The sequence below is a fragment of the Lepisosteus platostomus genome, chromosome 15 (genome assembly GCF_059453375.1).
Source record: "Lepisosteus platostomus isolate fLepPlt1 chromosome 15, fLepPlt1.hap1, whole genome shotgun sequence".
Classification (NCBI taxonomy): domain Eukaryota; kingdom Metazoa; phylum Chordata; class Actinopteri; order Semionotiformes; family Lepisosteidae; genus Lepisosteus; species Lepisosteus platostomus.
Window position 1 is genome coordinate 25,609,477 of NC_142625.1, and position 15,533 is coordinate 25,625,009.

The 15,533-nt window shown below is 51.5% G+C and overlaps 1 protein-coding gene across 6 annotated transcripts in view; it reads right to left on the reverse strand.

The window, feature by feature from the left end:
- The window catches only part of slc12a5a (solute carrier family 12 member 5a), a 183,487-nt gene that overhangs the window by 10,967 nt on the left and 156,987 nt on the right, over window positions 1-15,533 (reverse strand). For 3 of the 6 annotated variants that reach the window (XM_088607690.1, XM_088607695.1, XM_088607693.1), the window contains 20 exons: window positions 15,198-15,328; window positions 13,842-14,089; window positions 12,828-13,039; window positions 12,501-12,668; window positions 10,907-11,005; window positions 9,848-9,905; window positions 8,789-8,963; window positions 7,610-7,728; window positions 7,254-7,352; window positions 7,019-7,138; window positions 6,348-6,452; window positions 5,901-6,069; window positions 5,152-5,347; window positions 4,527-4,696; window positions 4,044-4,175; window positions 3,057-3,164; window positions 2,811-2,936; window positions 2,000-2,196; window positions 1,094-1,108; window positions 182-315 (listed from right to left, as the gene is read on the reverse strand). In XM_088607690.1, coding sequence (XP_088463816.1) covers window positions 182-315; window positions 1,094-1,108; window positions 2,000-2,196; window positions 2,811-2,936; window positions 3,057-3,164; window positions 4,044-4,175; window positions 4,527-4,696; window positions 5,152-5,347; window positions 5,901-6,069; window positions 6,348-6,452; window positions 7,019-7,138; window positions 7,254-7,352; window positions 7,610-7,728; window positions 8,789-8,963; window positions 9,848-9,905; window positions 10,907-11,005; window positions 12,501-12,668; window positions 12,828-13,039; window positions 13,842-14,089; window positions 15,198-15,328 — 2,781 coding nt within the window. The remainder of the gene's footprint in view (window positions 1-181; window positions 316-1,093; window positions 1,109-1,999; window positions 2,197-2,810; window positions 2,937-3,056; window positions 3,165-4,043; window positions 4,176-4,526; window positions 4,697-5,151; window positions 5,348-5,900; window positions 6,070-6,347; window positions 6,453-7,018; window positions 7,139-7,253; window positions 7,353-7,609; window positions 7,729-8,788; window positions 8,964-9,847; window positions 9,906-10,906; window positions 11,006-12,500; window positions 12,669-12,827; window positions 13,040-13,841; window positions 14,090-15,197; window positions 15,329-15,533) is intronic. The other 3 variants (XM_088607692.1, XM_088607691.1, XM_088607694.1) reach the window with 3 other exon arrangements.

Below are 15,533 nucleotides of genomic sequence, written 5' to 3' on the forward strand. Positions count from 1 at the left end.
TGTGCACAACCGGTCTAAACGACCTCTGACCCAGGTTGCCACGAGAAAGACTATGAGCAAACCTGTAGGGTCACGCTGCCCTGGAGCCCAGCAAAGACACACAGCGTTTCTCCACCTCCACTCTGCCTTCGGCACAGAGGCCCCGGCAGTCTGGTCTCGGTGTCCTCAGGATAAAGGATACAGTTCTCGTCGCCCTTCCTGTTCTTGGGCGGCCCGGGCATGTTGAGCAGCACCAGCTTGGCCTCTTGGGACTTTTTCACGATGACATCGTTGAGCTTCAGGGCCGTGTGCATGCGCCTCACATTGGACTGGTTCCTGTCCCGACAGAGAGATGGTGGAAAAGGTGTCAGGAGACAGGTGTTACTCATAATCACGAGCCTTTTCATGTTTACTAAGAGTCCTCGGGCCTTAATCACAAAATGTGGTCATGAGATAATATGTGCCTTTTTCCGAGAGAGGAAATGAAGTGTCAGGAGAAAGAAAGAAAGAGCAGAAAGAAACCAGGTTTGGCAGATGGGAAAGGAGACAAAGAAGTGGAATTCTGACAGGCAAATTCCAGGAGACGTGAAAACTGAAAACGAAAACTGTACATGAATGGAGAGGCTTAAAAAGAAATGATTCCACTGAGAGCTAAGAATAAGGTCATCTACAGCATTTTCCTCTCTGCTTTTGTGAGTAGAATTAACCTGTACTTGATGCTTTCCTGGCTGCCTCCTGACTCAGCTCCCTGCCCAAACCTCTTCTGCGAACGAGGCCCTTTCTGTGTGTGTGTGAGTGTGAGTGAGTGAAAATATGCACTGGAAAAGGTTTTTAAATAGCACATAGAGCTACAGAGAAAACTCCACTGGGAAAGTAGTGCAGGCTGTCTGTTTTCCATCACCTTCTGTGTCTGCTTAATTAAAATCTTAATTAAAATCTCACAGTCTGGAAGGGTGAATAAAAGGGAAGACCTGAGAAGACTGCGTTCTGCACACCTCAGTTGACCTTTTGTGTATTTCTGCTTTGAATCCTGATGTTTTTCATATATCAAGTGTGAATGAGGGGCTTGTTGGATCAAACGCCTGGAATGCTTGTGGAATAAAGAGGTACTCACAGGTTTTCCCATTCTCTGCAGCGTGGCAGGAGAGGAAGACAGAGTCAGCATTGCAACATCACAGTAACAGTTCTGAGCATGGATTTTCATAGAGCAAAGAAGCTGGTAAAGTACACCTCCACACACGGTGTATAGTCTTCCTTAATACACAACATGCAGACAGGGCTTTGCATATGCAGACACATAACACTCCCAAGACAATCAAAGCTTCAGAAGGCAGGACTGAGAAAGGAGCAGCTGAAGATATAATGGTGTGGTGATATAATGGGCTTCCATGACATAACCTGGGACCTTGCAGCTGTCCAAGGCACAAAGGGTCATCTCTGTCTGGGATAGACCCTGCAGTTAATACATATCTCCATCCATCTCCCATCTGTCCATATAATTATCCCCCCACTTATCCATTCATCCATCCATCTTTTTACCCGCTCATCCACACTGAAATTGTGAGTCCGAAACAGCGGCTCCTCTCTAACCTCAAGGCCTAAACGGCTGTTCTTCAGCACAGCCCTGACTCGCGAACCAGAGAGGAACAAGGGTTGGAGAAGGGCGATTCTCGGCAACAGTCAACAAGACCAGGGCAGAGGGTGAAAGCAGCAGGACTGCGGACTGCAGTGCTGGCCTCAGTTACAAACTGCGTGGGGTAGGACAGTGTTCGACGTATTTATAACGACTCAGGTCTTGCTGCGTTGTGCATGAATAATAAGTGACACAATCGGGCAAGGCACACAGAGACAACCCCAAACTGTGCTGGGGCAAGGTGAAATAAGAGCGGTGCTCTCTTCTTCTCTTGCACATCGAGCAAAGAGAAGGGCGGAGCGTCTGGCTGGCTTTGAGAGGGGTGCGAACACAGGGAGAGCTACAGCCCTGGGCAGAGGAGGAGGGACAGCGCAGGACAGGACTCACGGCTTCATGTTGAAGATGTCCTTGATGCCCTCGGGGGTGGTGGTGCCCGAGGCCTTGCCCTTCTCCGTCCAGGTCATGTGCACCTTCTCCCCAGGGGTCTCCACCTCCTCGGCAGGGGACTGGGGGCTGGCTGGGACTGGCGTGGCGTTTTTGTCGTGGATGAGCTGTACCTGCGGGGGGCAGGAGAGAGCGACAGACTGAGAGAGGGGGCAGAAAACAGTGAGAAAGCAAGGGGAAGGAGAGAGAGAGACGTTAGCTTGCTTTTGTCGTTTACATCTGTAACGTTTTTTCAAAATTCGCCCAGAAGCAAGATAATCTGGAGCCACTAGCGTCCAACTCAAGAGCCTTTGGTCTTGACCAATCCTCCTGACTTCCCCGTGTGCCACAGACACAGGCAGAAACGCACAGGATTGGTTCTTCCAGTTCCCTGGGCGTTAGAAACGGTTTCCTTTAGTCATGCAACTGCAGGAGGAGAAAGAAGGAATGGTAAGAGGTCTAAAAAGACAAACTTGGACTGGGAAAAAACTGAACCTCTGCAAAGCCACTGCAGTAGGAAAGGAAGGGAAAGGAACCAGCAGATTACCAAACCAGAATGATAGCACTCTAAAAGGCAAGTGATGCGGGCAAAGCTACAATGAAAAATGAGGTGAGGCAACTGTAGGAAAACAGCGTAAATTCATTGCTTAAGCACAAGGAAAAATAGGGCAAAGAGCAAAGGACTGATTAGAATGGAAAACAGAGACGAGGAGGCAGCAATGGAGCACAGAGCACAATGGATAAGGGAGGGGTGAGAGACTGCGAGAGGGGTTACCTCCTCCTCCGGCTTCTCCTCCTCGCTGCCGCCTGGCTGCTCCTCGGTAATGTTCAGGTGCGTGCGCGTGCTGGCCGGGTTCTTGCGACGGATCGAGCCACGAGATTCGTCCGTGATGCTCTGGATCTGCACAGAGGGAGGACGAGGCAGGGTAAGCCGCGTCCTGCTCGAACAAGCTCGGAGGACAGCTGTAGGCTGGCTACTGCTCGGGGGGTTCTGTGCAGGACTGCAGGCGGCGTGCTGTACCTCTCTCTCGCGCTCGTTCTTAGTGAGGTGCATCTGCTTCAGGATCTGCGATCGCTGCTCCATCACCAGGGTCTTCTCGTAGGTGTAGGCGGAAATGTCGCTGTCGTGCTATGGGAGAAGCACCTGCAGTCAGACCGTGTTTGACCGCCGCAGTGCAACACAGCTCGCAGTGTAGGAGCAAGTAAATGCAACAGTGTTTTACTTGGATCAAGAAGGTGGCTAGAGGTACTAAAGAAAACTCCAGCTCTCTTTTTGCTCCCGAATCGAAGGAGCTCAGCTGGATCAAGCTGGAGTCCTCAGATGTCAATCTGTCTCAAACCTCGTCTAAAGGTTTGTCTCTCCTGCAGTGGCTCCGGCACCCACTCAGGAGAGAATGATATGCCAAACTACAGGTCAGTCTGTCATTCCACCACTGCAAGCCAGCGCCTGACAGGAGGATTAGAGCAGACTGCTGGAGCAGAGCATCTTTTGCAGATGACATTTCTGGAGAAGTGGACATCAACATTAAACAGAAGAAGAGGATGACTTAAAAATAAAAGATGCAAAAGGTTGGGGCTTAAAAACATTTTCTGCAAAGGTGGAGTCTGTATTTATAGAGAAAAGATGTGACAAATAGCATCACGTGATAGAAACATCTTGGGAGCGTGCAGAATCTGTCACCGTGACGCTTCTAGGAAAATAACAAATAAGAAAAATGTGATGAGAAAACCAGAATGGTTTCAGTGTCCCATGTTCATGAAGGTGTAATAAATAGCTATATCAGCAGGAGCACAAGGCAAAAAAAAAATTCTCCTGAATGTGTTCTTAGTGTTATTGAAGCCTTAATTAATGGTAAAAAATATTTTTTTCTGTTGAACTGCAAGGGGTGGAGGAGGGCAGAGAGTTGGTTTGTTAATGCAAATATATTCTAAGACATACAGAGCCTATACTTTTGATGAGGCAGACAGAGAGACAGGGGGAGGGCTCTAGAGACAGACAGCTCCTCACCATCTCCACCACCTCCACTTCAGCGCTGATGCGCAGGTGGTACAGGAAGGTGGTCAGGTCCTTCTTCATCTGGATGCTGTTGTCGTCCATTTGGGCCACAGTGAAGATGCGCATCTTGCATTTCCTCCAGACCTGTCAATGCACAGACACACACACAAGTGCTAAGATGGCTGTATCGACTCCCTCACACTCAGCCAGCTCCTTGCATCCTGTCCTTGAATAACTGCCTTGCCCCCTCAGTGACCAGTTACATTCCACTCCTCCACTCAAGATAGACAGCTGCAAACAGCTGATCACGAATTCCCTAGTGTCTGCCTGTCCAAGGGGTCCAGGCAGAAGCCTGACCTGACGACACAGGAAGTGATACCATGTGCTGGCGGAGCAGGAAGGGCAGCAGCCTGACCTAATGACACAGGAAGTGCAACCTTGTGCTGGCAGAGCAGGAAGGGCAGTAGCCTGACCTAATGACACAGGAAGTGCTACCTTGTGCTGGCGGAGCAGGAAGGGCAGCAGCATGAGCATGCCTCCGTCGTGGACAATCCACCACACGTCGATGTTGCCCTCGGTGAAGCGCTCCTGGTTGGAGGGGTAGGCCGAGATGTTCTTGGGTACCAGCAGGGCCAGGTGGGCGGCCGTGGTCTCCCTGACCAGTTCTGGGATTGTGGAGAGATATGGCGGTAAAGGCCTTGTCCCATGGAAAGAGAACCAGTCCGTTTCACAGCTCTCAGCCTGAGTGACCTGAGACCATCACACAGCCCTGAGGCAGGATCACCGCAGGTTCCAATCAGCTGCCTCCTCACTTAAATAAGCCTTAACTACTGAACTGGCCCCACAACTACTTAAATAATGAAAGATCACTCAGGGAGACCTCAAAATTATTTCAGAAGCATGTCAAGTTAAAAAGTTAATGACAGGTTTTCATGGCCTCGTTTTCAACTGGTTGCTGTAAGACCAATGACAGCCGACAATTAAATAAAAAGCAATAAGGACTTCATGAAGTGTCCAGTTGTGATACCCCCAAAACCGGGACACAACCTAATGCACTGTCACTGACCAGTAGCCCCTGATCACCCCCTCGTGTTTCCTGCATCGCCCCTCTGCCCCTCACCGATGAAGTTCCTCCTGGTCTGGTGGTCTTCAGCCTGCTTCCAGTTGCGAGGCCAGCTGACCAGCACTGTGTTGTGCTGCAGGCCCCCCAGGCCCCCCGCCTGGATCAGGTGGGACGTCCCGTCCCGCAGGTTTGAGGAGATGACCACCTGACAGAACCCCTTCACCTTCTCCGCGTCCATCAGCCTCCTCAGGGACTGCGGGGCCGAGACGGTCAGGGAGGGAGCCGGGGGAAGAGACGGAGCAGGAGACATGAGAGAAGGCAGCAGGGAAGATGGAGACGTTGGCATCGTGCATCACCTCCTGGTTTCTGACTGAGCTTCTGTACGATTTCCGTTCCGGAAACAGATTTATTTTTTTTAGTTACGTTGATTTTTGAAGAAAGAGAGTCAAATTGTGTTTAAAAATGCCTGGTATCTGGAGTGTGTCAACCCTGAAAAATTGATCGGTCCTGAATGGGTTAAAGCAGCCTGCCAGTTAATCTGGCTCTTACAAGTCGTTAATAAACAAGTAATTCGCATAATGAATGAAAGAGCATGTGAACATACCACTGAATGCGTAAATAAATTACAGACAAACCTCCGAGGAACTCTAATTAATTAAATTACTAAAACTGAATTATTTAATACTTCCTGCAAGATGGCTCGAAGAGGAGTTTTGAGATGGCGCTTATCAAGAGTCATAAAACAGAGACTGACTGGGTGTCTGGTTGACTGGCCTGTTACCGAGGGGCCCGGGCTCTGCTCTGACCTGCTCCGCACGCTGGGCCTGGGGGTGGTTGTTGAGGAAGGTGCCTTCCAGCGCCGTGCCCACGATGGTCAGCCCCTTGCCCGCCTTCAGCTGGTTGGTGAAGGACAGGAGCTGTGGGTGCTCCACGTTCTGGTCCTGGTCCACACTCACCAGAACCAGCAGCTGAGGCCTGGGGAGTCAGGGAGAGAGAGAGAAGGGATTGAAGACAGAGAGGGGAGAGGGACAGAGAGAGAGAGGAAATTGGAGAGAGGGGGGGTTTGGAAAGAGAGGGGATAGGATGACTGTCGAGAAATATTGTTGCACAACCATTTCTCTCACAGTATGCATTACAGTAGGTGCCATTGAAGCTACATTCTGGGTTCCGGAAGTTGGGGTGTTGGTTTCAATGCAGGGTGTGGACTTTCCAGCAGGTGTCGTGCTGTCTCAGTTGTGGGGTGCCACTCTCACCTCCAGTTCTTGGTGTGTGGAGGCCCCTCCTCCAGCCTCATGAGGGCATACCGAGCCGCGCTGAGGGACAGCCCCCGGATCCCATCACCCCACTCCTTCTCGGCCCTGCGACACAAGGCACACGTCACCACACGCCCCTGATGAAACCCCCTGGCACAAGGTCAGAGCCTCAGCTCTTTACTCCAGGGGTCTCCCGTCCTGGTTCTGGAGCTAAACGATTTCAATCAGCTTGTCAATGTCTTAATTTTACTAACTTACCGCCTTGATCTTAAAGACACCTGGAAAATCATGCAGACACTCCAGGTTTCCTGCTTTAAAATGTTTCCTTTCATTGTTTCATACTTGGATGTCATATCAGACCTGTCCACAAGAGGGAACCATAAAACGGGGACATGCTTTATTTAATTGCTAAATCCCTCTGTTTCTCGTTTCCGTGCAGCGAGCAATGATAGAGAAAAAGCAGCCACGACTGAGAGCTAGGAGGGACAGTTGAATCTGTTCTAGGGTCTGCATTCCTGTTCTGACAAAATAAATCTTGCATGCACTGTGAAATACCTACTTACCGTTGTAAAAATTGAAAAACTGAAACTGCGATGGAAGTCGACAATAATTAGAAACAAGCAGTCATGTGCATAAGCAGTCTTCTAGGTTCTAGGTCAGCAGTCACTCACCCACGGTACTCGATGTACTTGTAGATGCAGGTGGCGATGACCATGGCAACAATGGCGTAGTACCAGGAGCAGATGAACATGAGGGACAGGCACAGACTCATCCCCAGGAAGGACAGAGCCCTGCCAGAGACAAGAAACAGGCTCAGCATGCACTGGGCAGAACCTAGGACTCCCTGTCGCCAGCAGACGGCTGGTTCTACAAGAGCGGAGTGCAAGCAAGGCACTGGACCCTCACCAGTGGTAGAATTTGAATCGGGGCCTCCAGTTTGGGGTCCGGAGTAGAGTCTGCAGGGCACAGGCCAGGTTGACAAACATGTAGCACATCAGGAAGAACCTGGAGAAAGAGAGAGAGAGGGAGGGAGAGGGAGGAAGGGGGAGGCAGAGAGAGCTGAGAACCAGAACGTAAAGCATCTAACTTATGAATTAGAAGAAACTAAAGTGGTGGGCTGTGAGAAATTATAATTGTATGACTGACTCAGGAGACCTGGGTGAAGGACCCAGCATACCTATGCGTGAAGAGTGAGGGGTGTTTGGTATTGGCTACAAGGTTCTGTGTCTCTGGGGGTGTACGCTTCAATGGGGTGCACCTACATTGAGAGGATGGGGGCGACGGCGTCCAGGGAGGCGATCAGGATGCCGATCTCGCAGATGCAGGCGGTCAGGAGGAGGGCCCAGGTGGGCTCCCCATTTGCCTTGCCATGGCCAAACACCTGGGAGTGAGAGACAGGGATTGGGACACAGAAGGAAGAAGGGGGGGGCTGCTGAAGAAAGTGATCCCCGCAGAAAAATCCTGCACATACAGAAACCCTTTAGCTCTTCCAAATGTTCCAGGCTTTGTGGAAGCAGCTCACAGAACGCCAGGAATATTTTTATTCTTACTATAGGAGGAGGCCTGCAAGCTGTTCCCTGGACAAAGAGCACCAGGATATTTTCCCTTTCTATTCAGCAGGACCTTTCCACAAGAATCCCGCTGAACGTCTTCTGTTTGTATGTGGGTTGAGACTCGGCCAGGAGCAGGCGAGGGAGTGATCGCCCAGCTGACACACAGAGCTGGGAGCCTTGCTGCAGCGCTGAGCCCCGGGGATGCTCCGATGGGACAGGCACTCGCTCGCTCGCACTCCTGCTCCGACAGCAATTCCCCGCGGACCCGGGGCCGATGCCGCAGTGCTCCATCCCCGCCTACCGTTTCGGTCACGTCGGGGAGACAAACCCGCCCGTGAATCGCTCTGCCGGACCAGCGGTGGGGAGACACTGCCCCTCGCTCTCACAGAGAACGCAGGCCTGGGGACCCCACTACCTCCTCTGCTCCCCCAGGACACCTGCTCTGTGTGTGTGTGATTGATAATGGGAGAGTTAGCAGACATGACCAATCCAGCCCGCATCATGCTCCCTAAATTAACATCATTATAATGGGATATACTGGTATAACTAACATTATTACAATGTGTTAACAATGTAACTAGGGAAACAGGATTTTTATAGGTATGTTAATAAGTTGCTCACTAAAACCATAGTAAAAATGCTTATTTTTTCACCAGTGAATATACTAAGGGGATGATTTAAATAAGTCATTTCCAGCTGGATTGGAATGAAAGCCGGAGGCTGCTTCTGTGAATGTGTTTGTGTGCTCTTGTGCCTGTTCTGGCTCATGGGAGAGGCAGGCTGACCAGGCGATGGCGCGGCGCTTCGGTTCGCTAGGGATGCTCTATCGTCTGTTTCGTTAACAGAGAAACACGCACACAGACAGGCGGCCGAGACGACCCAACTGACCCGGAGGAAGGGGACGATGCCGTCGCGCGAGATGGCCTGTAGGAGGCGTGGCGCCCCCGTCAGACTCTGCAGCCCCGCCCCGCAGGTGGAGAAGAAGGAGCCGATCACGATCACCCAGGGGGAGGGCCAGGCCAGCGTGCCGATCACCAGGTTCCCATTCACCGCCTCCCCAAACCTGCAAGCAAGAGCGAGCTCCTGCTCAGTCCTCTTCCACCTCGCGGGTGGAGAGGTTCCGGCACCTCTGTTGCCAGCGATGTCCGGCACTGTCACAACCTAGCTGACGTCGCAGGCAGTGAGGAAAAGTCACCCGGGTTTAGATCACTCCTAGCGTGTCGGCATCTGGTGTCTTGTAGTATCGTGCTAATGTCGATTCAAGAGTCATTGCACAAGAGCGCTGTATCAGGAAGGTCCCACTATCTGTTTTTGTTTTTATTATGCTTTGTTATCGCCTGTGGCATCATGAAATTTAAAGAGAGGTTAAGAGGCCCGACAACTGTGCCTTTATTACAGGTATAAAGGTAATAATATCCACAGTTGACGTGGTGCTCGCAGGTGATGAGCGGATTAACAGCCGCGAGTCTCCCTCAGGAGCACTGGCGCTGTCAACTTCCCTGTCCAGATTTCTTGGAGCTACGGACGGAACCGAGAGAGATTTCCCGAGCGGCGCAGCCAGGACTGACTGTGCCAGGGCTATGCCACTGGCCGGCAGGGATGGGAATATCCGGGCAAGTGACGTGCTCTCGGACAAGGGCCGCTGGAGCACTTCTGCTGACCAGGGCACCCTGAGCTCTCCCTGCAAGGCGGACCCCCGTCGCCTGGGGCCCGTGGGAGCTGTGTGGACAACAGCGGGCGGCCGTGTCCCGAGCACGCCCCTGAGGACGGCACGTACCCGTCCCCATCCTGCAGGACCTGCTGCTGCGGTCGCAGCACAAGGGTGGGTGCAAGAACAGCTGGGGGCTCGAAACGAGCTGCGCGCGTGCCGGGCTACCCCACAGGGAAAACAGTCGAGGAATGCGGCTATGAAAGCAGAAGCTGAGAGGGACACGCCCGGGCACTTACTTGTCCCGCAGCACCACGCCCTCGATGCAGGCTCCGAACAGCACGATGCTGGACATGTCTGTGCAGGCAGTTAAAGAAGGCTGAGAGTCGGCAAGACAGCACACCCAGGGCCCGGTGTTCCACGTGCGAACGACGTCGGAGAAAAAATTATCCCCTTTCTCATAATTAGGGTAATAATAATAATTAGCCTCTTAGCAGAGGCTTTTGTTCTGAAGAGACTGCAGGATGAAATCTACACCAGGATCTGCCTCTGCCCAGTCTTACTGCCGGTTTCCTGCCTCGTGCGAAGGACAGATCGGAACCAAGACCCTCTTGCTTCCCTCCTGTCTGTGACGGAGCGGAACGGAGGCGCAGGCCACAGCGCTGCTGCCCCATCTCTGCTGGTACAGCAGTGCTCTTCAAGCACACAGGGAGGCTTTCTCACGACAGGAGGCCATTCAGCTCATCTGTTTGCTGTTGGCTGGTCTGGTTTCTCTTGTCTCACTGACTACAGGATCGCATCTAGCTGCTTTCTTCGAAGGAGCCAAGGTCGGCTTTGACCACATGGCTAGCAGCTTAGGAGTTCAAACGAACACCTGGAACAAACAAAACAGCTGCGTAACGGCGTCGAACCCGCCTCCCTGATAATGATCTAAAGGCACTGCTACCTGGGGAAGGCTGGTATGGCTAAAAACGTTGCACCTGCATTTAAAAAAACATTCCGTTTCTTCGTCAATACATAACTCTGCGCTTTCAGATCGACTTATGGAAAGTGCACTTTCAATAAAATGCATTATTATTAAAAGAAAACCGTTTGGTGTCTCTTGGTGTCTTTGTTCAGTTTTCGGTGGTGTGCACTGCGCCTCTGGGGTTTGTACAGTGATCCAGGGCAGAGCTCTGCCCTCCTGATCAGACAGGAGGATTGCTGATGTGTCTGTGTGTGGTGGAAGACATCAGCGCACATCTGTTAATTCCAGCCGGCACTGCTCTGGACTCATCTGTGCGCCTCCAGTGCCTGAAAGGGGAAACAGTGGAGAGAGCCCGGTCCGCGGGCCCCGTGGGCTGGTCCCGGAAGGATACACACAAGTGAGGTGGTGGTGATGGCCATGATGGTCCCGACAGGGATGGACTTCTGGGCATCTCGCAGATCACCGGATCGGTTGGAGCCAGCCATGATTCCTGAAACACACCGCACCGGGGTCAGAGGAACATCCATCTTCCTTCTGCACCTAAGCCTCCTTGTGGCCCATTTGCCTCCCACCCGCCTGGCTCTAGGCTCCAGCCCCTTACTCAGCTCTTTTTACCCGCATCCTGCAGGTCCAACACACAGAGGCCTTGTGCCTCTGGATCAATGACTGCTGCTCTGCTGCGTCACGCATTGGCCGGTACGTCATCTGAGCAGGGGGGGGGGTGAGGGGGGGAGGGAGGGGCCTGTCATGGTTAATTTGATTTTCGGAAGGGAGGGGTGGTCTTGATCTGGATCTCCAGGGGAGAGGGGGGGGGGTAGGACTCGACGGGGTTCTTCCTGCGTTTCAAGGAGGGCCTCGTCGTGTCTTACTCCTTTATTTTCTGGATGGGGTGTCTAGGGGGGTCCTAGGGGGGTGTCAAACATCCCTCAGTGGGGCCCGGCCTTCCCCTCTATTGTGACATCAGGATCAGGGTACCTTGTTTGTGACTATTAAAGAGGGGGTGTGAATATGCGTGTGTCTCCTTCAGTCATCGGTGGGTTTGCAGGACGGCACGAGTATTCGCCGGTGTGTGAGGACATTTGTCCAAATGGAGAATCCCACGCATGTATCCGACGCCTAGAACAGGATCCGATGTATCCGACAGCTTTTTAGTGTGTGCGTGTACGCCGGAGCACGTGTGCGCGCGCGCGTGTGTTTGCTTGCTCAATTCCAATCCTATCCCATTTCTCACTTCCCACTGACACCTCAGAGGGTGCTAATCTAATGGATCCTCACTGTTGCCACCTTTCATCAGCAGCAACAGCGAAAATGTAATTAAAAATTAATTACGCAGTGGTGGTGCCAGTGCAGAAAGAAAGCTGAGAGATTGGAATAGCTCCGAGGAGGAGAGAGAAACGCGATTTAAATGGAAACGTGTTCGTGTGTGAGTGTGCATGTTTTGACGGTAGTGATGATGAGTGATAGGCCACAAGAGGCTAGTAAGTGTCCTGGGACGCTGAAGTCTCATAAAGATTTTAACAAAGCTTTGACTAGTGAGGGATTAAATTAACACTGCAAATGTGCTTGCGACAAAATGAAAGGATTTCTGGATCAAAACAGAAAATGTCACGTATATCTCTTACATACTTATTGTAGGCAGAAAGGAGTCTAGTCTCCCAGAGCCACACACAGACAGGATCTCTCTGCCCAGTGAGGAACAAGGAGACACCGATTCCAAGATGAGAATTAATAAAAAAAATTAGGATACATCACACTTTATCTCTGCAGCTTCTTCAGGGGTGTACTGGACAAAGAAAGCAAGCAGAGATATTTGGAGAGAAAAAGACAGCGGTACTTTCTGAGATGATTTCGTACTGACGCAGAAGCTAAGACATACAGCACTGTGTGTGTCATCATATCATGCAGCAATACGAGGTCCATCACTCCCCGTGTGTCTGCACGATCAGCTCGCCTCTCTGCCCTCTCCATCTCGGGCTACCACCCACCTGTGACAGAGGGAAAGTAGATTCCCACCAGCAGGGTGAAGAAACTGGTCATGTCGGCCAGGACGTAGCGGTTGGTCATGGTGATGGGCGCGTCCTCGTTCACAAAAGAGGGCTCTCCCTCCTTCTCGATTATCACCCCCTTCTCCAGGTAGTTGCTCCACAGGTTCTCTGCCACAGAGAGAAAGAGAGAGAGAGTGAGACAGGGAAAGGAGGGAGATGGAGGGAGGGGGAACAGGATGATGGTCTGTGGGCATACCACAGGCCTGTGCTGAGGGCTGCAGGCCCAGGTTACCCAGGCTGCACTGAGCTTGTGTGGGGGACGGTCACCTGTGATGATGCCACTGGCCACCCCGGGGATGCCCTGGATCTCGGTGACGTTGTTGTTGACGAAGTAGTCGTCGCAAGTGGCGTTGAGCAGGTCCGAGTCGCAGAACATCTGCCACAGCTTGGTGGTGAAGGTGCCGTTGTCACGCTCGATCACCTTGGCACACACATCAAAGCCCTTCGTGATCAGCGTGCGGTTTCCTAGGACGCAGATCCTGCAGAAAAATGAGAGGGAGATCGCTGAACATCTGAAGCAGAAAACTGCACTGTCACCATCAGGAGCCTGTGATGAGCATGTCAGGAGTGTTATCAGTTTACTCAAAGGCTCCACGAGTGTTTTCTATCAGAACAACCGTGTCATTAATGCAGATGAGCCTGGGTGAGAAGAAACCTTCAGCAAACATTAATACATTAATAATTTCTAGGGCACTTCTGAAACTCAGAAATAACAACAATGCAAGACAAACTGTAAAAAAATAGGCACTATGAAGTGCTTCAGTCACTAGGCCATCATATATACCATTCATATATACGAAATGAGTCATTGTCAGGTTCATTGTTATTTACATAATTTGTTCCTCTCTACACATCCTTAAAGCTAAAATGGTTCTTATTTGTCCTAAAAGTTCTACCAGGTTCAGCTCTTAGCTGGAATGGCTAAATGATCACTTATGCAAATTGTGTTTGTACGTAAAGAAGAACAACACTGAGTGAAAAGAGCAGAACAATGTCGACTGTCCAAGACTTCTGCGCAGTGATATACATGCATGTTGGTAGTTTTTGCTAAACGTGGCAGCTCCTGGTTTGCGAATGACTTTATCATATTCTAATCCTATATGCTAAGCATATGCTAATCCAACGCAAAAGCAAGGAAACAAGCACTGAAACAGTGAACATCCCCAGCACTTCCTACTTATTTGTTAGTACCTAAGAGTCTGCAAAAGTCTGAAACAGCTCAAACCGATCCCGACCCGGTGCCAGTGCTCAGACTGTAACCCTGCCCGAGAGGTCACTCACGGGAATTCCGGGGGGTCAAAGGCGGTCTTGATGACGCCAGCGTACACGGCGAGGATGGAGAGGATGACGCAGGCCAGGAAGACCAGGGCCAGCTTGTTGACGTACTTCACCCCCACGAACACCACCAGCGCCATGAGGGACAGCACACAGGTGCCGTACACCCGCATGTTGTTGAGCAGGGCCTCCTCTGCATCTGTCCCCTCCAGACCTTCCATCTTGAACACAGCTGCCTGGGGCACGATGTAGGTCTGTGGGAAGAAGGGGCGGCACCGTTAGAGAGAGGTAGAGGAGGGACAGAAGGGACAGGGAGGAGAGAGATGTTGTATATAGAGAAGAGTCAACGTGCTGTTCCTTTTCCTAAGGGGGAGGGCTTGATAACTGCAATGGATGATGTCACTGGACATCTGTATTAAGAAGCGCTATAAATCTGAAGCAATTCCTGCCAACAGTCCAATAATTTTGGGGGAGAAGGACTCATCCCTTACAGCTTATCTGCAATCACAGCACCTCCTCACTAGTTAATACAGTCATGACCCTCAGCACATTGTGATGTACAGGCCATTGATATGTATGAATAATTATTCCCCTACTGCTACCGTGTGTTACTGGTATACAAACAGCTGAATAAATGCTAAAGCCTTAAACCTTTCTGCATTCAGGAAAGCTTCTGTCCAGCCTCTTGTGTGTCACCAGATGGCAGGCTGAGGCAGCTCTCAGGAACACAGCACAGCCACACAAGTGACCAACGTCACCCAGCCCTGGCAATGCTGGACATAATGTTCCCCACCTGGGGAACCATGGTGCGAGTCAATAGCCGATGGCACCTTCCAGACCCACGCCAGTCCCATGCAGGCCCAAAAAAACAGATCTAATCCAGGACCTGTACCAGCTAGGGGTACGTCTGTGCTCGGCTGGCTGTGAAGAGCTTTCACTCCTCAAGAAAAATGTTGCTGTTTGTAATTAAAACCATTAATAAAATCCAAACAAAGCACATTTATAGCTGGTCTCATCTCATTACCCCAGCCAAATGCTGTTTTTCCCCAGTCTCTCTCCCTCGCTCTTTAATGCGGAATTAACATAATTACCCTCCCTCGTGCAGCTGAGCACGAGAGACAGGGAGCGCGCTGGAAGAAGAGAGGAGAAAAACAAAGGGGACGAGCGAGAGAGACAGCAGAAAGAAGAGAAGCTGCAGAGGAGAGGAGGGAAGGAAGAGAAGAGAGGGAAAGAAAGGATTAAGGCAAGAGGAGGGAGAGGTATATAAAAACAACTGAAAACAGGGTGGGGGAAAAGGACAGGGAAGGGCAGAGAGAGAAGACAGGGGTGTCTTAGAGGAGTGGGGAGAGAAGCAGGCCTCACCAGCAGGATCTCGATACAGCCCAGGATGTACATGGCCCCAGCGAAGGTGGTCCCCAGGTAGAAGCAGAGCCCCACGGCGCCCCCGAACTCAGGCCCCAGGGAGCGCGAGATCATGTAGTACGAGCCGCCCGCTGTTCACACAGAGAGGACAAGGGCAGAACCCCCCATGAGCCCCTGGCTGACACCTCTGAAGCCAACGGCCGCAGGGCTGCGCACCTGCACCGCCGCACCAGCAGGGGGGGCGCTGGAGTCGTGTCGTTCTGTAGCTCTGACTGAAATTCCATGAAGTCAAATTTCAAACCATGAAATTTCGTACCGCTTTCTACTCTAAATTTG